Source organism: Epinephelus lanceolatus, chromosome 24 (assembly GCF_041903045.1).
Source record: "Epinephelus lanceolatus isolate andai-2023 chromosome 24, ASM4190304v1, whole genome shotgun sequence".
NCBI lineage: Eukaryota > Metazoa > Chordata > Actinopteri > Perciformes > Serranidae > Epinephelus > Epinephelus lanceolatus.
The window spans coordinates 21,444,320-21,468,739 of record NC_135757.1 but is presented as its reverse complement, the minus strand read 5'-3'; the positions used below and the strand labels follow the sequence as shown (position 1 = coordinate 21,468,739).

General features: G+C 42.5%; 1 protein-coding gene across 4 annotated transcripts in view; it reads right to left on the bottom strand.

Moving 5' to 3' along the window:
• Positions 1–24,420, bottom strand: part of LOC117250035 (nck-associated protein 5-like) — a 253,092-nt gene that overhangs the window by 127,862 nt on the left and 100,810 nt on the right. Inside the window, exon 1 of one of the 4 annotated variants that reach the window (XM_033615987.2) lies at positions 4,925–5,499. The exons of the other annotated variants lie outside the window; for them this stretch is intronic. Coding sequence (XP_033471878.2) covers positions 4,925–4,953 — 29 coding nt within the window. The 5' untranslated portion in view covers positions 4,954–5,499. Of the gene's footprint in view, positions 1–4,924; positions 5,500–24,420 lie in introns of those variants that run through there. 4 annotated transcript variants of the gene reach the window in all.

Below are 24,420 nucleotides of genomic sequence, written 5' to 3'. Positions count from 1 at the left end.
TGGGTTTTGTAATGCACAAATATGAGAGATATAAACAGAAGCTTTTATGAAGGGAAAGTTTATGTCTGCTGCTAAACAAAGAGAAATAATATTTTAACCCTTTGAAATGGTCCGCTAGTGTCTACACTGGTATTTTTGCTTATTGTGATGTAATTTTTTGGAGTATCATCAAAAGCTTCACATCCCTAAATTCTGTACAACCTAAGTTACAAGGTTATGTAAGTTAATAAACCATAATAATTGATAACAATATTTTAAATTGTGTCATAAGCATCGTGCTTTTTCATCAGATTTTAGATCGATATACACATCATTATGCAAACAACGATCTCCCAGGCAGGGGGCAGACCCAGAACACGCTGGAGGGATTGCAGATCTTGTCTGGCCTGGGAATGCCTTGGGGTTGGGCTGGAAAGTGTTACTGGGGAGAGGGATGTCTGGAATACTTTGCTCAGCATGGTGCCCCTGCGACCGGGCTTTGGACAGGTGGTTGGAAAATGGATGAATGAAAGGAATTATGGTAAATAAGGTAAGGTAAGGTAAAATAGTGATGACGGGGAAGACAGAAGCCTTTGCTTTCCACTGCAAAAAGAATAACTGCTCGAGCTCATATGTTTTTTTGGGGTTTTTTTTGGATCTAATAACGTAAACAACAATCTTCTGCAGCCATTATGGGGAAATACCAGTTTAACTACAGCAAAATGCTACATTTGCCCTACACAAAAAGTGTAAGTCACGACATGATAAGGGAAGACAGAGGCCATTGCTTTCTGCTGCAACAAGAATTAATGCTCTAGCCATTATGGTTCTGATTTTAGATTGATTTAAACAACATCATACAACCAACCATCTCCTGTGGCGGTCCACGGGACGTCTGCTTTTAAAGGGCTGAGCCAGTTCCAAATGGAAAACAGGCAGTTTAAAAGCAGTAACTGCAAAAACAGCTCACGAGACTTCGCACCTTGGTGAACTCACATGGAGCAAGTTCACCCATTTAGAAACCACAAAAATGCTCCGTCTCTAATGACATCACTTAGCAGTCAGCAAGGGTGTCTGGGCAGAGCTTTGTCTCCAGGCAAAACAGTCAGTGCATGCAATAAGCCATTGATAGCTCACAAATAAAAGCCTTTTATTGGTTATAAATTGTGTTGGACCATTAAACTTTATGTTATTCCTAAGTGACATTACTCCAAGTTTAGCCAACAGGAGACACAAAGAAAAGACATCTGATAGTCCCATTCTTTTCAGAACTTGTTAGCGTTCAGTGAAAGCATGAGGCTTCAGCTTGAATGTTCTGGCTCTTTGCATCAAAAATGCGCAGCCTGGCAAAATGTCAAAATCCTTTATTGAACTATTTTGTTTTTTCCAGATGCTGTATTTGCAAAAACAGGTTCATACCAGCCTCAGAGAGCTCTGCAGGACTCTTTTTTAGAGTTCCCACGTGCTGTTCGTGGGGGAAGATAAATGTAGAGCAGGCTGAGCGGAGGAATGCATTCACAGCACCCTTAATTGAGGCTGGATGGCCTGCAGTCACAGAGGCAGAGCGTCTCAACAAGGCTCGGGCTGGCGAGATCCCGAGATGTGCCTCACACGTACACATCATTAAACCGCCTGCTTTGGCTCACGGCTCCACGGTACCAATGAAGGCTGCGGAGACAGTGGGAATTATATGGGAAAGTTGTCTGGAAGGACCCCCCCTCCTTGAAAATGAAAGTCCCCCGTCAATGAAGGGGAAGTGCTCCCATGCTGAGGCCTACTGGGCCAACCATTGAACCAGGGAACATTCCTCAGTAATTCAGTTTGACCTGGACCCAATACGCTGGCTGAGGGTCACCGAATACAGAGCACTACATACGGGGAGAAGATGAAAAGGGAGGAGGAAAAGTTGGGGAAATCGGATGTAGAGGAGTGAGAGGTAAAGTGACGGATAAGAGTTGGAGGGGCGGAAGGCAATACAATAGCATACGTATCAGTAGGTTCAATTGGAGTGGTCCTAATTTGGTGTTTACAGCAATTATTATCACTTTAGGAAGCCAACTGGCACAGCAACTGGCATCCAAAATGCCCCAGTACCCGCTCTCTGCTGATGAACTTTTAACATCCATCTTTTCTGAATGAATTACTGCAAATGTGCCTGTCTTGTGATGGTTAAATTAAAAGTGCTTAAATGTAGGACAAATGATGCAGTAATGGAATGTGTCTGTCGAACATGGCAGCAGGGGGAAAATAATAATGTGGAGAAATCGTTGCACTGCAGCGTGGTCGGGATGGAGAGAATTACAGTTTTAATTCTATAAAATCAAATCCCTCCACTTGGCAATCCTCTTACGCAGTAATCCCCAGGTAGCTTTCAGAGGGCAGGGGGCTCAAACTGCCCAGCACAGCGACACATCTGCCCTGCCGACGAGATGATATCAGTGGCTGCTGCTCTGCTCCCAATAAAGGCTTTGAACGGACCAACAGAAACTGGATGAAATGCTTAAGCTGTAGCCTTTGGGAAGTACAGTAATAGTGCTATTGAAGGCATTACAGTACATACAGATTCAAAATTGCACACAAATAGTGCATCATGTGGTGCATGTCGTGCAGTCATGGAAATGAGGAATTTCCCTCCGATCACTGACCAAAACACTTAAAGGATGATAGATCACATGCTTATTGTTGGTGGCACTTTGTGTGTAATGTCAGGCCAGAGTTTAAGGCCCTTACAATGGCAATATTGTGAGTTTGACTTTCAATAGTACCACTGTAAAGCATTTCTAGTTAAAGGTCAGTCTAATATTAGCTTTCGCTATAAAGCAATGTCAGATTTGCAAACAACTCTCTTGCCAGAATCAATGTTGGCATTGTATGTTTCTGTAAACTACGGATATGTTACATTTGTACATTACTTTAATGAAAACACCCAGGTTTGCTAGCTCAAATGGTGCTGGCAAACCCTATGATGTGTAGGGGAAAAACACCCAGGTTTGGTGGCTCAAACACCCCGATGTGTTTGTGAAAAACAACCAGGTTTGGTGGCTCAAACACCGCTGGGAATGCCCCAATGTGTTAGTGAAAAACAACCAGGTTTCGTGGCTCTTACAAGGCGATGTGCCGCCAAAAACACCCAGGTTTGGTTAAAAAAAACACCCAAGTTCGGTTCGATGAAAGCCACTGGAAAAGCAGGGATGAGTCAGTGAAAAACAACCAAGTTTCGGGGCTCAAATGCTGCTGTGAAACGCTGCAGTGTTTCTGTGAACAACACCTAGGTTCGTCAAAGAAAGAAACAACACCATCATGTTCGTGATCGTGTTTGGTACTATAAAAGGAATGATAAAAGCAGGTAGAAGTCAGTGAAAAACACCCAGGTTTTGTGGCACAAACGCCATTGGGAAACTCTGCAGTGTACCGCTTAAAACACCTAGGTTTGCTAAAAATCAGAAACACCCAGGTACAGTGCCACAATCATCACTGAGAAACACCTCACGGTGTCAGTGAAAAACACCCAGTGCCAGTGCGACAAACACTGCTGGGAAACATCGCGATGTGCCGAAACCCATCCCCCACCCTCCTCCTCAAAAAAACAAAACAAGGTTCAGCGCCAAAAACAACTGCAGTGTTTGTTTGTTGGCCTCGAATAGTGTTCTGCATTTTGGCAGCTGTCTGGCCAAGGTGACACACCATCCACCATCCCCTCTACCTCTAGATTACTCAATCAGCTCATATTTTACGTCACTTTAAAGATGTTGATATGCAAATGTAACATATTCAGAAAAGTACAAAGCCAACATTTTCTGCTGGCGACTGGGCTGTTGTAAAGTAATTAAAGAAGTTATACTCCTGCCAAAATCCATTCCTGTCATAAAGCATCCAAGCATTGCAGATGCTATTTTTTGCTCTCGAGTTGGGAAGCACCAGTTCCCAGGGCAAAAAGAAAAACTCCAAAAAAAAAAAAAAAAAAAAAAAGACAGGGCAGGGAATGGCATTTCTCTCTGGCACTTTGACAACACCAGCCAGAGAATGATGATACCCTCCCTTGCTCTCCCATGCTCTCATTTTCATGTTCCCTTGCAGTTCTGTTTTTAGAGATAACAAACCCAGCTAAAAATACAAAGCCAGTGTCCTGAATCCTGCATTTGGCATCCTTGGTGCGTTGGTTGCCAGCATCCTAGCCTTGTCCTGTAAATATGGCTGACAATGAGGAAAGACCTCTGACCTGCTGTGACTTTGACATATGGACACTAGCGCTGCAGCACTTCACGCCACATTAATAAAGAGCTGTGGAGAAGCTGATCATAACAGAGAGGCCCTGTAATCCATATTCCCCACCACTTTGCTGTATCCAGTTCAACACCAGTCATTCCAGTGTGGGATTAGTGGGGAGAAAATCTTAATCTGCCTGAGAGAGGAAAGAAAAGGAGCAGTGGAAAGAAAAACATGCATTCCTGCACATATAAATCCCTTGCAACGTCTGACTGTTTTACCTCTGCTTAAACGACGGATATCTGTTTCCTTCTGTTATCAATCAGTATCAAAGTGCTTTACGCAGCGCCCCGGCCCCATGCTGTTGCCACTAGCAACAGGACACGCAATCACCCCCCCACACAGACCCCTGCAACTGGCTAATCGGGCTCAGTGCAAATCAGAGATCATCCCCTGCACATGTGTACAATGCTGCTATATGAAATATGGTCCCTCCTCTGGGGATTATTAAGAAAATTGCAGCTTGGGTCAAAGTAAGGCATCTGTAGGAGGTGCAGCCACAGGGAGAGAAATCATAAAGCCTTCTTGAATAAGTAAAAGCTGAGTGTGCATGTATTCTGCCACATATGAATAGATAAACAAGGACAATCACCTAACAAGACAAGAAAATGTTTGCAGCTGCACAAGAAATAATGCAACCTTATCATGTCATGTATGCTGACGACTGTCCGCTTCTTACCCTGGTGGAGGTGCAGCATCCTGGTGCATTCAGAGGACACACATGGTAATCCACCGGCACGCTCTCCTCCTGCTCTGCAGCTGCTACCCACTGATCCCGCAGATGATAAAGTTTACATCCACAATGCAGTACTGCCGGCTCTACACTGCTCCCTGTCTGCCTCTCTACTTGACTGAGACCAAACTGCCTCTCCTCCCCTTCTCTCTCCTCTTTTCTACGTTCCCTCAAGCACTTGAAATCCTTGCTTCCCTCTCCTCCTCCTAGTCCTCGTTGCTTCTGTCTCTCTCAATCTGGCAACATGCGTTGACTCTCCCGACGCTGCTCTTCTCCTCCTTCACGCTGCATACGCTCTCCCTCTGCGCTATGCTCTCTCTAACTAACACACGCACAGGCTCTGAGGCTCCTCTTCACACACACAGCGCTGTGTGTGCCTCCCCCCCCAGCCCAACCCGCCTCCTGCCTTTATCTCTCCTTCGAATATCTCTCTCTCCTCCTCAGTCTGCCTCTGCTTCTATCTCTTTCTCTCTGTCTGTCACTGTGTTTCTGACTGCGTCCCTCCTCCTCGGGGTTTGCGGGACGTTTAACATGTGTTCGGGGAGACGGCTGTTCTGCTGCCTCTCTGAAGGTGGCTCTTTCCTCAGGGGAGGAGAGGCGAGGTTGGGGTGGGGGTTTGTAGAGAGGAGGAGGAGGAGTTTTTTTGGGGTGACAACAGTGATGAGGGGGGTTTAACTCCAACAAGGGGACGTGAGGAGGCAGCCGGCTTGTGATGTCCCACTAAATGGGCTGTTTTAGTACAGAGGCAGAAAAGGTGACAAATCTGACAGAAGATCAGAGGATCCAAAAAACAAAAAGAAAGACTGACATCCAAAACGAAGGTCTAAGTTGGCTTAAAACAAACAAGGTATGGTGTGTTGTCCATAAAACAACAGTAAAATAAGACACACATCTCCTAATGTTCAATTGAATGGGTGCTGGATCAAAGAAATGCTTGGCAGAGCAGAAACAAATAGATCTGCACACTAAGTAGCTCATGTTAGAAGGAGTTTAATGCTGTTCAGTGTTTCAACCCAGCTGGCTCAAAATGTTACACAGCATTAAAATCTTTTTAACTGGAGCCGGACGGGCCACGCTTGAAGGTAAAAGTATTTATACCTGCTTCAAAAAGCAATCCTTAAATTCTGCCGTCATAGAGGCACAAAAGCCTTTGTGGTTGAACATCAAGTCACACTTTCCATGTCCACTTGTCTAAGAGGGTCCACAAGGGTCCACGTGACGTAAATGTCATCCACCCGTCATCTGTACATCTCATGTACCATATTCCTTGTCCCTGGGCATATTCTCATCAAGCGGTCATACATTTTATTTTCTCTTTTGCGGTTTCCTTGATGGTCAGCCAAAAACAAACACTAGCTGTCGTGAGGTCACCATTTTCTTTCCTGATACACTTGATTCTTCTTACAGAGCCCCTGAAGCCCCAAAAGGTGATTTTTTTCCTTCCCACAAGATGATAACTTGCTCCGACAAAATAAAAAATATCACCTTTTGGGACTTTGGCTGCCTTATATCATCTTGATTTTTATGGCAGTTGGCAAACAATGATGCAGTGGAATAGAGTGTGGATTGGCAAATGTGCATTTGAACGCTATTATGTGACTGTTACAAGTCTGCAGCTTTCCAGTGACGAAAAACCAACACTTTTTCATTCCGACTTCATCACATATGGACGTTTGGTCATGGACTTTCCACATCGTGATATGATGTGCAAGGTACCCTGGGTGGATTAGTTTTTGACGTTCTGGGATGAACTACGCTGGTAGTTTGTCCCAGATCGTTTTGTTTTTTTTTTCTTTTTTTTTTCTTTTCAACAAATGCACGTGGTTGGGTTTAGGAAAAAAGAACAGGGTTTGGGTTTATGGTCTTACAGGAAGTGAACACTAGCCTCGTGGGTGAAACTCAGTGGTTGTTGGACCCATCCACCACCACCACTGCCTCCCCGCCTGACTCAGACTTTCACCATCTTAATTTTAGTTGATGTCCCACCACATTTCCTCCTAACACCGCTGGGCACCGTTAAACAATAATGTCTACTGGCCACACATCATGCCGTTGAGAAAGGACGACTTTTTTTTGTCAGTGTCTGACACCAGATGTCACTGACCAAGTGCCTCATTTTGAGGACTTCGGAGTGAGACCAAGTTGGCATAACATGGTTTGTACAGTATGTCCTTGAGGTTGCCCACACATAAATTGATAGAAGTCATTATTTGAGCAAAAGTTGAGATCTTGCATCACCTGTCCAATCACCGCGTAAAGTGATTTCAGAACGGTGCAGATGTTCAGACTCACTTTAACGTTGCAATGGATTTATTTATTTTGCAAGTTAGACAGTGTGCAGGAGTCTTTCCTGCAAATTGTGTCCCATTCGTTTCTCTTTTGTGCTCCTGTTTTTGAAATAGTAGTGTGAAGTGTTCTCCTGTTTTGTGCACTTTGCTAGAAGAATACGGTGGCTCTAATTTAGAAATGGACCTTTGGCCCTTCATCCTCACAAAGCCAATGTTTTGAAACCCAAATAACAATCTGAACCTGAAAACACTGGCTGCACATTTTAGGCTGGTCAAGGGGCACAGAGCTTTTGCAAAACAACGCAGAGAAAGAAAGAGAAGACGCTGACAAAAGACAGATAGAGACAACCAAGGAAGAGATCAAGAGAGCGAAGGACAGAATCTGAAAGCCAGCTAAGAGAAAAAAAAAAAAAGCTGAGAGTGAAGTGCTTGGGTCTGCCTGAGCCGAGTGACGGCACAGGCTCCAGCCCATCTGCCGCAATCACAATCAGTCTCAGCTGAATGGCTGTGACAAACAGCAGCCTGGAGCCCACAGCCTCAACCAGGCAGGACGCCTGCAAGGGCCGAGGGAGGTGAGAAGAGGGGGGATGAAGAGGCAGAATAGGAGGGGGGGGGGCACTCTCTATTGTCTGCTCCCCAATAGGACCAGTGCGAGAGGGGGCGGGCACTGGAGGGGTGAAAGGGGGAATTAAAAGGGTCCCGGTGACAGGAGCGCTCAGTTAAAGAGGGGAAAGAAAGGACGGGGCTGACTTAGAGCCGGGGCCATCGCTGCCACTTTGCCCCACATTCACTGTCACTAATGTCCTAAATGAACAATGACACTAACCATGTGAGAAAATTAGTTTGCAGGAGAGTGAAAGGAGGGGGGCTGCAGTTGAGGAAGGCGTAAACATGCAGGGATGAGTTGTCTGTCGAGTTTGGAGTTGGGTTATTTCACGCTGGGAAATCTGGCATCACCCAGCAGAGATCATAAAAAATTGACACGTCCTGTCACATTCTCGTCATCAGACGTCTCATAAAGCTGGCTGCCACATTCCCCATTTGTCATCATAAAACTCGGGAAAGATTCATGATGCCTGATTATTGCGTATGTGACTGAAATGTCATGCAGAGGAGGTAATTGTGTTTATCATAAGTGCAGCTGTCTCGCGGGAAAATCTGAATACAGAGCGAGTGTGATTTGATTCTTAGAGCAGGTGGTCACCAATTAGACACTATTGTGCCGTTTGGGTAAAAAAGACAAATGTGCGGCTGAGTCAGCGGTAACCCATACATATACGGCGTAATCGAGAAATATTGAAGGCAGTATTCCATTCTAATTTGATCAGTGATTATTGAGCGATGGCTTCCATCTGCAGGGCCACTGAGGCCTTGTTCAGACTGCCAGCACAAATCAGGCATATCCAGACTGATTTTAGGAAGTTTGAACAGCAAAAAATTAAACAACAAATATGTTTTTTGCAAATCTGATACAAACTAAATTTGGAGCTGGTTTTAAATGCAAACTCCAAATGTGGTTTCCCATTTGATTTCTATAGATGTGTCTCTGTCTGGATGCCCTGGCCACTAAAATTGGATTTCAAAGTGTCTTTGAACACAATGATGACGTCAAATCCAGAGTGATGGAAGTGCTGAGCAGATTCATGCTGCTACCAGCAGTGCGCTAGGGGGCAACATGAGGAAAAGCAGTCTGTGAACACCAAAAAAAAGTGTTTGGAGGGCAAAATGATAGACCTTCTGTTCACATGTACCCATGTCACCAGCTACATAGTCTGACTCACCAGATGTACACTGTGGCTATAAGCCTGCCATTGGCCAGTTATGTAGGCTAGCATTCTCCATCTTCCTTCAGCTTTCTGAATGTTACCGTTTTCAAAATCCCCTTCACTATGGGAAACAACAACCTCAAAGCTAACAACTTACACACTGAAGATTTGGATCGTGCAATAAGTCATGCTTGACAACTGGACTCCCAGGATGATTGTGATTGGCTTAGAGAAATAAAAACAAACCAAAGCAGAATGGTAATATGGTGATTCCAGACCTCTCTCAAGCACTGACAGAGCGTTGTAGAGATAGGTCTGGTTTCGTGAGACTACCAGCTACATAGTTACTAGCGCTCACATCATTACAACAGCAACCCCTGCAGATAGGTTGGTGATGTCTGGACATACAAATCCAATCTGATTATTTGCAACTAACAGTCTGTCTTCAAGATCTGATTTAGGAAACGGCTCTGCTTGCAGTCTGAATATAGCCATACAGACAACAAAGTTGGGTAGCAGTTGGGTAGCCATACAGACAGCAAAGTTGGTGTTTGTGTCAGAAAAGTTGCACCCCCTTCTTTGCCTTGATCAGCCCATGTTTGTTTGTTTAGCTTCACTTTCTCCAATTTTAACTGCATAATGAGAATCTTGGGGTGTTTGTAGAGTGCTGTAAGTGTGTGTCTAATTGTGTATCCACAGTGTGTGTATGCGTGGGTTTACAAGCATACATAAAGTATGGGTTTATGCATGCATGCAACAATAAATGTGTGTGCATTAGTGTGTATTTGTGTGTGTGTTCAAAGGGTGTATATAGGTTCTAACAACCATAATTATATCCATTTATTACATTGTATAGTGTCTTTATTTGTAATATTCATGCGCCTATAAGCGTGTGCACAAGAGTGTGTGTGAGTGTGTGTGTCGGCTGAGTTTGCTGAGTGATCTGCTGAGCTCATTAAGACGCTGCTTATTGCTCTGCCAGGGGTGTCAGTGACAGATTCCACTGTTTGGAAACACTCGGCCGCCCACACAGCCAGCCTGGCTCCACCACTGTCACACACACACACGCACACACGCACACACACACACACACTCAGGCTAGGTTAGCATTCCTCAGGGAGGAGGAGGAGACTGGACGGTGCTGGGACAGTGGCTGGAGGGACGGCGGGTTGATATGGATTTGTAATGGGGGTGCAGGGTGGTCTGAGGGAAGGGGGATGCTCGTGGTTGTGGTTGTGTGTTTGTGTACATTCATGCGCACACTAGGAGATGTGTGAGTGTAAGCACCTTTGAACTGTGGTGTGGAGTGGCCTGGGTTAAAGGGATGCTAGTGGTTGTGGTAGTATGTGTTCAGTGGTGGGAGAAGTATTTAGATCCTTTACTAAAGTGCAAGTAGCAATTCAACAATTACAAGTATGGATCCTGATACTTTATAAACATTGTAGTTTTGGGAGCTTATGTGACACATTTACTTATTCTTTTTTCATGTCTTTAAATAAGACAAATTAAAAGACTAACTGGGCAAAAAGTTTGCCAATCAAATGTGGGCTAGTGCACATTTCAGGTAGAATGTATTGTGTATTGTAGCCATTATTGTGTATGTAATGTACATACATGGCTATTGTTTTGTATTGCAGTCATATGTGCAATCGGCAAACTTATTTATCTCTTTTGTCATTTTCAGCCGCAATTGTGGTGTTTAAAGATAGTCAGACACCAGTGGTCTGAGATACTGGACATTTCTGCTGTACTTTTTGGCTACACATTAGTGTTTCCAGTAACATTTGTGCCATGAAATTGTGTTATTATCCTCATATCTCAGCATCTCCAGTGTTGTTTGTACCATCAAAACAGGGTGCTTGTTTAGCCACACTTCTTGGTGGTTTTCAGTGACATTTGTGCCTTCTAAAGAAGTCTTTAGTCACATCTTGGCATTTCCAGTGACATTTGTGCCACTTAAATGGGGTGGGATTTTTTTTGGCCATACAGCTATGATTTCATTGATGTTTGTACCACCATAGGGTATTTTTATATCCACACATCATGGTGGTTCAAGTGATGTTTGTACCTTCAAAAATGGGCTAAAATATATGCACCACTAAAACAGAGTATTTTTTATCCACTCATTGCTGCGTGTCCAGTGATGTTTCTGTCAATAAAACTGGGTATTTTTAGCCACACATCATCGCGGTTCCAGTGACTTTTGTGCCACTAAAATGGGGTGTTCTTTAGCCACACATTGCCCCATTTCCAATGACATTTGTGCCACCAAAACAGAGTGTTCTTTAGCCACACACTGCAGTGTTCACAGTGACATTTGTGCCACCAAAACGGGGTGTTCTTTAGCCACACGTCGCAGCATTTCCTGTAACGTTTGTGACACCAGAACAGGGTGATTTTTAGCCACACGTCATGGCATTTTCAGTGACATTTGTACCTCCTAAACAAGAGCTTTTTTAGCCACACATTGTGGCATTGCTAGTGCCACCTAAATGGGTGGTATTTTAGCCACACATCATGGACACAGAACAGACCAGCTGCTAGTTTGGGGTAAATGAAGCTGTTACCTTTAGTTTGTGGTCCAACAGATGAATAAGAAAAACCTAAACCCTTCTCCACTCTTTATTGTTACCCAGCACCCTCAAACATACTGTAAGACATAACCATTTTATCTTGATATCTCAGCCATTTTGGTCAGCCCCATTAAATTGTATGTATGTAACGCAGGGTTTTTATCCCAACAGGAAATACAAAGGGAACCATTTAGAATGTTTATGTTGACAAGTTTAAATGGGTCTATATGAATGTACAAACATCCTGTCCAGGGCTCCAGCCAACAGCCACACTTTCCCTCCATGACATTAATCCCCTGCAGTTACAGATGAGCGACCAGAAGCGGCCAGGGGAGGCCAGGATGTGTCACTTGAGCTCATTACTCGACCAGCCTAAGTGTGTGTGTTCCGAGACAGACATAATCACACAGGACGAGAGGGAGAAAAACTTCCCGTCTCTCCAGCACCCTGACGACTATTAGCATGTATGCTGTGTTTAAGCTGAGACATGCTTCTGGTAACAGCTATTTAATGTCTGATACAATTGAGGAAAAGTAAAGGGTGTACAGTCATTTGGAAACACATCAGAGGTACTTCACAATCCATCCAGGAGATATTTAGCTGTCAACATGGATAGACTCTTTTGGGGAAGTGGTGTCGGGGGTGGAGTGTTTTCTGCATCAAGACGAGCAAAGGAAATGCCAAGCTGTAGACAGGCAGCGTGTTTGTTTACCCAACACAGGCCCGCTCAGGATCTACACAGCTCACAACGCCCAGACAGATGCAAATCACATGATGGGTCATGCTGCAAGAGCCCCTCAAGAGACTGTGTGTACGTTTGTGTCATTTAACTTCTGTGTGGTAAGATGAGGAGTGTAATACAATGAACGAGATAATGCACCTCCGTCATGTTTCATTAAGCAGGGGGATGGGGGCGGAACGATAGTCTGGATGGTGGTCCAGCGAGACACCATCAGCAGGCGAGATTTTCCTCCTTGTGGAACTAAGGAACAGCTTACAGGCATGGAGACTGGAATGAGCAGGATTAACGCTGCTGGAGTTAATCTTTAATTAATCTTCAGTAAATCTTATAAAATATTTCAGCATTCCTTGTGTGATTACGGTAAACAAATGGGGCCATTATACCATGACTAATTTCAGTGGCATCCTCTATCTCACACCAGTGGTACTGTTATTTGTAGTCAAATTAACATCACATTTTTACAGACACAAAAGCCTGTTGTTTCCTGTCACAGGGAGGTACTTGCTTTTTTCCCAATAGAATTTACTTATCTAAATGTTAACAGAAGAAATAGTTCCATCCTCGTATTTAGTGCCGTAAAGCAACCAAGCAGAATTGGTAGTACAAAATGTAAAACACAGTGCAGTTGTGGCACAGGAAAATATTGATTCTTAGATGCATTGTGATTCTCTCTTGAAACATTATGTCTCCGTTGCAGGAAAGTCAATGATCAGAAAAATAGACAAACTTAGTGAAGCTCTGAGAACACTGCAGACACCTCCATAATCCAGCGACTCTCAGGGATGGACGGCCTGGGAGCCGAGGTGTTTGCTGGTGGATTTGTAGAGTTGAGAATAAAGTTGTTGGAGAGTCAAACTACAAACAACAGAGTTTTTGGTTGTTGCTAGAGGTTGGCAAGCTAACAACCATCAGGATTGTGCCTCGTCCACACCAAAAGTGCAGCTGCAGGCTATGTCATCTTTGAAGCACTGTTTTATTTTTCTTCAGTCTCATGCAAGTAGGCTTGCAAAGGAAAAAAGAAGAGGGATTGCTGTGCAATATAATATAAGTCTTATAATGGTCAGGAAAACCCTGCTTTTTACTATGGTATCAAGTTGCCTGGCTGAAATGTTGTTGATATTTTTATGCAAACAAACACGCATGTGGACACAATTGGCAATATCAAGGTAAGCAAAATGATCAAAGTCGTGTCCATGTATCGTACAATAAGTCAAGGATGTAAATTTTGTGACAGACCCAGCTGTACGTTCCTAGCTACCTCAATTCAAAGGGCTAAAACAGATGAATATAACAGATGAATATGTGCATTGTGTTTACTTTCTAAGCTACCTAGAGTTTTGGCAAGGATGGCTGAGTAAGAGCATCCACAAATAGATACAATTTGGACCTTCTGGCTTAAAATCTATGGAAGCATTTTGGCTTCTACAAAGTTAAAGGGAAAAGGGACCTGAATGAGAGTCACACTGTATGCAAGTTGTGTGATTAAACTAAAATATTTTGGGAACATTACAAACATGAGAAACCATATTTCCACCCAGAGTTCGAGTAAAAACAGCTGGTTGTAGTTGCTGCCAAACAGAAAAAAATCATTGAAAAAGAACATAGCAAGTAGTCACACAGTGAGAGAAAAATAACTGTATAAAAAGCAAAATATTTGATCCATCAAGATGCATTGACAATCAATTTAGAATTGCATCATAGCCCTTTGAATTTGAATTGTGAGGTGCCTACAGATTCCTATCCCTTGTGGACTGACCAGTAGAGACTGACATTGGTTTATTAGAGTTATGCAACATATCTTTATATAACAGCTTGTATGATATCTGATGAATTAGGGCCCTACAAATGCCATTATCAGTATGTGCTTGACGTAAAATTACAAGGGTTAGGTTTAGAAAAAGTGGGCATTGTCATATTACGTACTTTATGTAAACTTATGTAGGTTAGGTTTAGGAAAGTAGAGTTACTTGTGTTAGGTTCAGGAAAGTAAAGTTACGTAGCTTAGAATAGGGAAAAGAAACATGGCGACTACATACCTTAAAATAACTAAAAGTTCACTTGGTTTCACACAGGACACAAACACTGGTCTCCGAGAGTCTTGTGTTTGTTTGACTAATCAACATGCACATACTTAACGTGAAGTTACATACTTAAATACTGACAACTACTGACAAATTGACAACTTGATGATGTACCTCAAAATAACTGTTATCTTGTTTCACACGGGACATGAACACCGATATGTTGGAGTACAGTCCTGTGTTGTTTGACCAATCCACCACCCCTACACATTCTCACTCTAACCTCGTCACATATTAACATTTGGTCATGGACTTTCCACATCTAGATATGACGTGCAAGGTACCCTAGATGCGTTGGTTGTTGACGTTCTGGGACGTTGTGTCAAGTTCAGCCGGTTACATGCATTGTGTGTTTTCAAAATGCACTTCCGTTTTCACAGGAAATGTACCATTTGCATAGAGTCTCTTTCAAAAAAATTGAGTTTCTTGTTCCTTCAACAACAAATGCACATGGTTATGTTTAGCCAACATATGCATGTTGCTGGGTTTAGGCAACAAAAGTATGTGGTTGGGTTTAGGAACTGGGTTTGGCTTTATTATAAGTCTGGGATTGTTAGATCCATCCACCACCCTTTCCCCCACCCTACTGGGACTTTTTGCCCCCTCAACTGGTGCATGAGAACAGCCTGAGTTGTGTTAAAAACTCAACGTGTAAGTATTAAAGGTTTAAACGCAATATCAAGACAGTTACTGAAACCTTGTTTTGTGCCATAAAGCAACCAAGCTGACCCCCCCGCAATTATACCAAAACACGTGCCTACATACCAATGATGTCTCAGACTCACTGTGGTGATAGTTTTTATATGTTTAACCACTCTACTTTTAACAATAGTCTTAAATCTTATCAAACAACTGGAATCTACCACCCAGTGGGATTCCTAATGCAATCCAGTGATTCTGGCACCCCATGAAGTTATCTTACTCCAGTGGTTTTAAAGAAACATCAGATTTTATAAATCATCACCTCATCCACAGGCTCATAGGAAAAGCTCTCTTATGACTGAAATGTTATGAATTTCACACATTTCCATTCCTTCCTGTTTCCTCAGAGAGATGACAAGATGTTTCCAAAGAGCCCCGAGCTGGAGGTAAATAGCGTGGATGCAACCACTGTGACTTCCACCAGCCAAAACCACACAGGATAATAAAAAAAAAAAAACCCACACAGGATCTATCAACAATAAAAACCGCACAGGATCTATTGCTCGTCTTATCTTGATGTGACTGTGTTTTCCAAAGACTCTTTGCAGTGCACACATTAGTCAAAATAACTGCACACTCTCAGGAGCACAAAAGGAGTCATAGCACATTCTCCCAAAGCTGATCTTGATAACAGAAATTCACTGCACAAAGAAAAGAGGATCTCAACGGAAGTTAATAGACCTGAGTGTTTCACTGCAGCTGCCAATGGCAGAGTGACTGAAAATCAGATAAAAAATGTAATATTCTGAAACAATGCATAATAGAAGTGCTTTTCCTTACAGCACAGTGCATTCAAATTAGTGTCTGAGAACTCACTTAGACAAACAACAGTGCTAATTAGCCATTATGTAAGACTCAGCTCTTAAACGCAGCTAATTGCTTCTAGGAATGCAGATAATACCTTGTTCAATCCAAATGCCAAGAATACGTGTCACAAGTCCTATAAAACACTGCATATCCATGTTGTGAAACCACTAACAAAAACTGTTTATTACGACACTATATCTGCAGGGAAAGGTCCATTATGCTAAGTATAGATCTTTTTTTCAGAATAAGTGCAGTAGACAGCTGCTTAGCTTTAACCTTGAATGCACCAGAAAAAAAAAAAACATGAGGGCTTATGGCGAATGATATGTGGAGACGGAGGCAGTGCAGGGGGGGACAGGCATTGCATATCACTGCTTAAGCACTCATGTTCAGCGTGCATAGGAATGCAGCTAAAAACGACCTTGAGGGAGCATCAGTAAAAAGCTTCATTAACCCATTCGATTAACCTCTTCCTCTCATAAGCTCCATAAAACTGATGCATGTATTTTAGCCAGGCCTAGACTCTGCACATGAATCAGGGGCTGGAATGTCTGGCGTTAACAGGACTCGGGAGACAGGTTTGTCCAAAGCCAGACAGACTTGGTGAATCTTTCCTGAGATAAACTGTTGACTTGTGTCACAGGGCAGTAGCAGTGTCACCTCCTTAACGAATTGCCTCAGGGAGTTCATCATCATATTACATTCTCAGTGATGGACAGATATGCCAATCAATTTTAACAACAAAGCTAGGTTCAATTTTAATCACTGTACAAAAATAATGAACGTAGCTGGTGTGATGCCACCAACTGGTTTGAAGACTCCTGTTTTGAAGCCAAATGTTTGGCATTTTGACCGTTGCCATCTTGGAATTTTGGAGCCAGAAGTGACCATATTTGGATGAGAAAGAGGAGCTAACCCTAATGCTAGTGCTAGCATGCATGTAGGTCCTGAATGTATAAAGAAAACTGGACACAGTATCAGACACGGGGCCACATTTATTCTGATCAAAGCTGCTCAGTGGTGCATGAAGCCAAAAAAGTTCCACATCCAGCTACATAATTATCTTCTGCATCACTGGGCCCATAGAGCAGGCGCACTAGAGACTTTTGTCAGCCAAGCAGCTAACTAATGATTTAGCCTTCTGCTAACTTAAATGGGAATAAAATGATTCAATTGTGAGGCTCCTCTAAACTTTCCAAATGTTATTGGACCAAATGAATCAAATCCAGATCGTTAAACAAATAATTCTGCTGGGTTGTGACGCTAAAAAAAAAAAAAAAAATCCTCTCATTTATGTGAAACATCTATGGAGAAAATGTGTTTTGGGGGCCCAGTGGCAACACGTGATGGACCTGAGAGTTGTGATTCAACAGTTTGACCACTATGTCAAATTGGCTTTAAAGCCTGGCACTGTTCCCAGGGACTTGATTTAGGTTATAATGCTGATGCTAATTTTCACCAGCAAAATAAAGGCTTAAAACAATTGAAACAAAATGTACTTTCCAGAAAAAAAAAAAAAAAAAAACGAACAGCAGACTCCACAAAAGTGTCTTTTGGAGACAGCCTCAAAATTGCCATCGCCAAACCCAGCAGACTTCATTTAAATAAACAGTAATTTTAATGTGTATAGATACAAAAAGATATAAAAAAACTGTCCAGGTTATAAGTACCCTTTACCCTTTTGTATGTTTGACATGCAGAAAGACACATAGCAACTCTTTAGCATGGTAGCAGCCACTTTGTTTTCTCTCTTGGCTTAAAAGGATGTGATATTTTCTCGGTGTTCCCATGAAAACAGACTATCTATGGTTATGTTTCCTCGCCAACATTTTTGCCAATCTGGTCTGACTCCGAAGTGGTCGAAATCCGGCACTGTCAGACTAGTGTCAGACACTGATGAAAAAGGCGTCTTTTCACGCACACGCATTATACGTAGCCGGTCGGCATTACTGTTTAGCAGCACCCAGTGGCGTCAGGGGGAAATGCGGCAGGAAAGTAACAAAAGTTAAGGCGTCAGGAGGGGTAGTGGATGGGTACATCAACCACTGACTTTCACTCAGGAGGCCAGTGTTTGCTTCCCGTAAGCTTGTAAAGCCTGCTCTTTTTTCGTAAACTCAACCACCTGCATGTGTTGAAGGAGAAAAAAAACAAACAATATGCGACGTTGTACCAACGTAGTTCCTTTATTTAGAAAGAGACATTATGCAAATTGTACATTTCCAGTGAAAACAGACAATGTATGTAACAGGCAGATCTTGACAGGACATCCAAGAACGTCAACAACCAACGCACCCAGGGTACTTTGCATGTTGTATCTAAACGTAGAAAGTCCATGACTAAAGCATAGATTGGAATGAGAATGTCTTGTTCTGGCCGTGGTAGTAACTTCTCAACGAACAGCACCCACCTGTAACTCAAAACGGCATGAGGGTCTATGAGAATTGACTTGCTTTTAGAGCCAGCCTCAAGTGACCATTTGATGAACTGCAGTTGGCTTCATTTTTCAGCTCCAGAGGTCGCTTGATTTCAATTAATTTCTTATTTTCTTATTTCTCATTGGGGGCAATCTCAAAGAAAAACACCTACTGATATTTTCAAAAGCTCTGTTTACCAAATTCCACCAGTCCCTGAAGGTTTGTAATAAAGGTTTCACAGATTGATTTATTCACCCACTGACAACTCCTTTGAGATATTTTAGAGTCTAGACTCCCGGGCCGTAAAGTGACCTCCAATGGATGGATTAGGCTAAGTCATTCACTTCAGAGGGCACACAAACATACTTTGGAGTGTATTGGATCTCTTTGGAGCTTAGCATGATCAAATTATTGCATTAGACAGGTCAACTTATCCAATTAAAGTTGTAAAATGCATGGCTCTTGACCAAGCGAGACGGCAGATCCTTGGGGCGTTGGAGGGTTTGCGGGAGGCTGAACCCTATCCACCTCCTCATCGACAGAACAGGCCTCGCCACATACTTCAGCTGAGGATTACAGCCTTTCATCTTGCTCAGACTGCCGGCAGCACACAGGCGTCTTTGAGGCCAGATATGCCTTGTAGTAACATCAGCAAGGTCCAGATTTGTAAAGCTGTTTCCCAGCTCCAAGCTCCTGTGGTCTTTTTTTCTCGTGTGTGTACACTCACACATTTTTTTTCTCTCTCTCTCACTTAACCTTTCCGTCCTCAGCGCAGTGCAAGGACATTTTCTTCCGTCAGTGTCCCCTAATTGACCAATTTAGGGAACACTCAAAGTCACTTAAAGGGCTTTCAGAGACATTTTTGAAGTCTTAAACTTCAGTTTATTTGTGTGGACTAAAGTCATAAGTGGCTCTGTAATTTTAACATCTTAAACAATTAGGAACATTTGAAATAAGCTAATCCAAATCATAGAAAAACAGTTATACTGATGAAGGACAGACATTTCAAAATAAAACTATACAGCCTGTTCTACTGCACTGTTTATATCTATACCTACAAAAAGTAATGCACCAGAAATCATATATGAGTAATCATAGTTAGATATAAAATATAATTATATTTAATTGTATTCAGCCATGTTTTAGCTGACAGACATCTATCTAATTTCAGTTTGGACTTTAGCATTGTGTGTTGGCACGTTGTAGTTTTAACAAACAGGTCTCAGAGGGTCCAGGTTAACAGGATACTGTCCAGCACCCGTGTTTCTTTGACTGGATCCCCTCAGGGATGTGTTCTTTTTCCTTTATTTTGTTTATGCACAAATGAATGTCAGAGTAATTACGCATCAAGATTTGTCTTTAAGTATGCAGACGACTGTTATTGCAAGTCTTCTTTGTGGATCAGAATATCATCATGGCCCAGTACTGGATGACTTTGTTAACTGGTGTGACCTGTCTTTCCTGCACAGTAATGTGTTTAAGACCAATGAGATGTTTATTGATTTTCAGAAGAGGCCCTGCCTTCCTGTTTCTTGTGTGATCAAGAGAGAGCTGTTGGCAACAGTGCAGCATCTGTAAGAAGGAAACCAACGCCTGTTCTTTTCAAGGAAGCCAATGAGTTTTGATGTAAATAGGACAATCGTGATTAAGTCCGTTCTTTCTTTTAACATTGTCTATTGGTTTGGTAATCCTCACCTTAAAAACAAGAACAAGTTGGAAAAAGGGGTCAAGTTGTGCTGTAGGATCACTTTTGTTACTTTGCATCACCTCCAGTATCTGTATGAAGAGAGGGTCACCTCTAAAGCTCGGTCTATTGTCTCAGGCTCTCAACATCCCCTCCATGTTGAGTTTCAGATACTTCCATCAGGGCAGAGGTTTTGCCTCCCTAAATGTAGCACTGAGCGTTGCAGATCATCCTTTGTCCCTTCTGCTATCGCTGATCGTAACCAGCAGTGACCACTAATGTCCATGATTTATCTGTGTGTTATATATTGTACTGTCTGTTTTGTTGTACAAATGACTATTGTCTTTATCCCAAATTGCCCCTTAGGGACATTAAAATTTTTACCTTACCTTACCTTAAGGCTGCAATCACATGACAAATGTGCTGACAAGAAAAAAGAAGGAAGTAACATAAAGAGCAAATGTTTCAAGATATGTTACGTTAAGGACATAACTTGGCAACCTATATCATTTAATTTTCCCAATCCTTACCTAATTTACTCTTTCTTAAGTATGTAGCATGACAACGCCCACAAGTGATTTTTTTCCAAAACCTAACCTACGGAACTTTAAGTTAAGTATGTAATTTGAAGATGCCAAACCATAATTCTTTTGCTAAATCTGACCTACATAACTTCATATTAAGTACGTTACAAAACAACACTCAGTCATGTTTCTTTTCCTGAACCTAACCTATGTAACTTTGCATTAAGTATGTAATGTACAGATGCCCGACCATCATTCCTTTACTTAACCTTACTTAACCGATAGGGGCGCTAATTCGTTTAGCCCCATTTCCACTGAGCAGTCCCAGCAAGCAATAGTCGTGATTTAAACGTATTGGCTATATTTAGCTCCGATTTAGCCTAGCTACATGTAACCCAAATCTAGCTGATTTAATTTTGAAATTGATTAAATGTAATTTTCACCATTGCAGATGGCGTGCGGTATGATATTCAATCACGTATGGAGAGTCAACAGTAATTAAAATATGTTTATCTCCATTTTTTGGACATGGTCTCTACAAAGCCGTATAATTGATGACGTCTACACTTTGGCTATGGTTAGACGTCTGCCAAGTTTTCACTGACAGCCCAAATTCAGCCGTGATTTAGCCTAGATGTCAGGTCTTCATGTAGACGGCTATTAGACGTTTTTTAAACCAAAAAATGATTGCTGGGGTAAAGCACAGATCAGTTCAGTTTGGTACGCTTTTCTTCTGTTTCCACTGTGAAAAGTTGTGGATGGTACCAATGGAACCGTTCCGTCCCCATTTTTGGTCACCCCTCTGGTGGGGTACCTAGCACACAGATCTGGTACTAAAAGGTGGAGCTGTGAACACTGCAGTCCATTAATTGGTCAGTAGGGGACAGTCTCTCTGCTCAGGGCAGAGTTGTGGCTAGTTTTTAATTTAACCACTGTTCATGCGATCGAGAGTTTTATTAGTAGACTGTAACTATAAAATGAAAGATATTTTGCAGCCTCTCACAGCAACTGGAGTCTTAGAAAAAATAATTCACTGTGCTGACTGCCGGTGACTTTTAAGATGGAACGTTAACTTGTAATGTTACTCAATACATGAGTCGACAACGTGGATCCATCAGCACACCTCAGATTTCACTGTGACAACTTTGACCATTACTTTAGACATACACTTTTAATAATGAGTGGATCTTCAAGTGTTTATATGTATTAATTCTGGCTGGGATATGTGAACTGCATACATTCTAATCCTCACTTGGAGAATAGAAAAGTGTCGCTGATCATTGTTCCTGTGGGATCTGGCAACACGAAACCCCCTGAGCTTGCCTGAGAAGGACTAAATGCACAAATCTGCTATTTTTAAATATCCCATTGAGAGACTCTCACTGCAGCCTGTTTTATTTTGTTCTGAAAATGTTGGGGTGCAACCCTGTTCTGTGGATGATAAACAAGGTGCAGACTTTCCTCTGTGTCACTGCTAATGTGGAAGTACAGTGAATGCTGGATGAAGCAGTGAGTGACAACAACTGCACTCACATTTAAGCGTACTGTTTGCGGTGGAAACATTAGGGTCTAGATACTTTTACTGTAATTACTGCACTTTATATTTTTAGGTTATTTTTATTACTTAAGTTATTGTGTCATTTTGTGTCTTTTTTTTATTAAGCAGTACAGTACATATATTATTAATATATTTAAGTAATAGTATTTTTACGGCATCATTGAGTTACTTGTTAATTATTATTTTATTGTCATTTATAGTACTTAGTATATTGTTTCATTTATATATTCATGTGCACTTTTTTTTTTTAAGTAGTTATTGTATTCCCTTGTATGAGTGAATTGGTTCCTACCTGCCCTTGTTTTGTGGGGACAGGTATTAGTGACGCACGGTGAGTGCCTCATGTTGAACGAGTACCCTGAAGTTGGAGCATGCTGTTACTGTCTACCGTGTTGGCGATAATTAAAAGAGAGAGAGAAACAACGATATATTGTAGCCCGCTTTATTACCCACAGCCCGGAAGAACTGGGGAACACTAAAAGTCAAGAAAAGAGGGTTACAGACTGGTGGCAGTGGTGTTTCTCGTCGGTGCTTTTCCCTCGTCTTAATTAGCCAAGGTAATCAACTAGCTCTCGCGGCGGGAGCAACAGCTGCAGTCTACAGGTGCACTGTGTGAGTTTGTTTCTGTTTTGCATGGACAGTTAAACATTTTTGCTGGCAGTTGCTAAAGAGACGAGCAGACCAAAGTTTTTTTTTGCCGTCGGTTGAAGTTGGACAGTACTTTACAGCATGTCGCTGCATGTCTGAAGGGTTACTTTTGGTTCCAAAGGTACTATACCAAAAGTGTTTGGTGGAAATAGGGCTTTAGATAGTAGCTTGAAAATTCTACAATCCAAAATCCCATCAGAGGTTGTTCAAAAAGGCAAGGGCAAATGGGCAGAAATGCTGAGCAGTGACGATCAAAACTGGTCAATTTTCAATTCATCCCATAAGCAAATTCACTTACACAAAGCAAGCCATATTAACTTTAATCCCTCAACTAAGCGCTCATTTTATCCGACCTCTACTTTCTACCATCTTCGAAAGCGGCGTTGCTCTATGAACATGACAAATAGCTTATTGATCAGCAGATGTCGTTGCTAATGTCCTTTCGGTTGGGCTGCAGCTGCAGCCGTCTGCTCCACACAACCTGTCCTAAACCCAGTGGATCTCCAGCTGAGTCCCCTGCCTCCCCTTCCACACCTCCCAGTCCCTCTAAGCAGGGCCCCCTGCCTGCTGGCCACCCTCCTCATCCCTCCTTCTCCCCTCCCTGTCCTCCAAGGTGTGGAAGGGGTCACACACAAACGCCATCTGCTCCGGCAGGCTGAAAATGGCAGGTGAGGCCAGCTTTGGGGCCATGTGACCTGATACTGGCCACGCTCGACCCACTAAAAACAAGGTCAGAGAAAGGGGAAAAGCAAACACCAGCTCATCAAAAGTGGGAAAATGGGCGAAAGCTGAAAAAAAATCTAATCTACATTGTTTTAATCCACAGGGAAGATTACACAGTCACGGTGCCTTGACGCAGCAGCTTGTCAGAAAGAGGTCATGCAAACTCACTCCCCACCCGTCATGCTTTTTAACACTGCAGAACATCCATATGTCCCTCCCACATGTCTGTCAATCAGCAGAGGTCTTTTCGTCTAACTTACAACTTTGTGTCACCAGCATTTCACTGCCACCACTAATGAAGCTTTAAAAAGACATTTGATTATATTTAACGACTGCAAACAAACGCTGAGAAACTGGAAACCCTGGGTCAGTGTCCTACTGTACGCTGCTTCTACTGTTGCCAAATTTGGATCTGCTCCATCTGATGTTGACACTGTGCCGCAGCGCTTTTGTTTCCGTCTGTCAAGGACGTGGTCACATTGAATAGAGGGAGCAGGAAAGCCCGGCCAGCATCCCACTGGGGTTTTGTGCTTCATCAAGCAATGATGCTGCGACTGAGCGCAAGGGACTGTGTGAGAGTGTTTGTATGTGCACGGGGCTTTAGGATGTTGAGGATGAAGCAGATGTTTTTGGCATACAGTGAAAAACATGCTTTAATTTGTGTATTCATTAAAAATCGATACCTTTCCATTTTTATATGCTCACCACCTGTGGGCTTGAGATAGAAGAATTGATGGAAGGGAGGGTATAAGGCTCAGAATATTGCTTTTTAATGGGACTTATCATGCTCATTCATATTTGTATTTTGGGTTTCTTCTAGAACATTTTTTCATGCTTTAATGGTCAAAAACCACTTTATCTTCCTCATACTATCTGTGCTGGAACATCTGTATTCTCCCTCTGTCTGAAGTGCTCTGTTAAAGCGGCTGAGT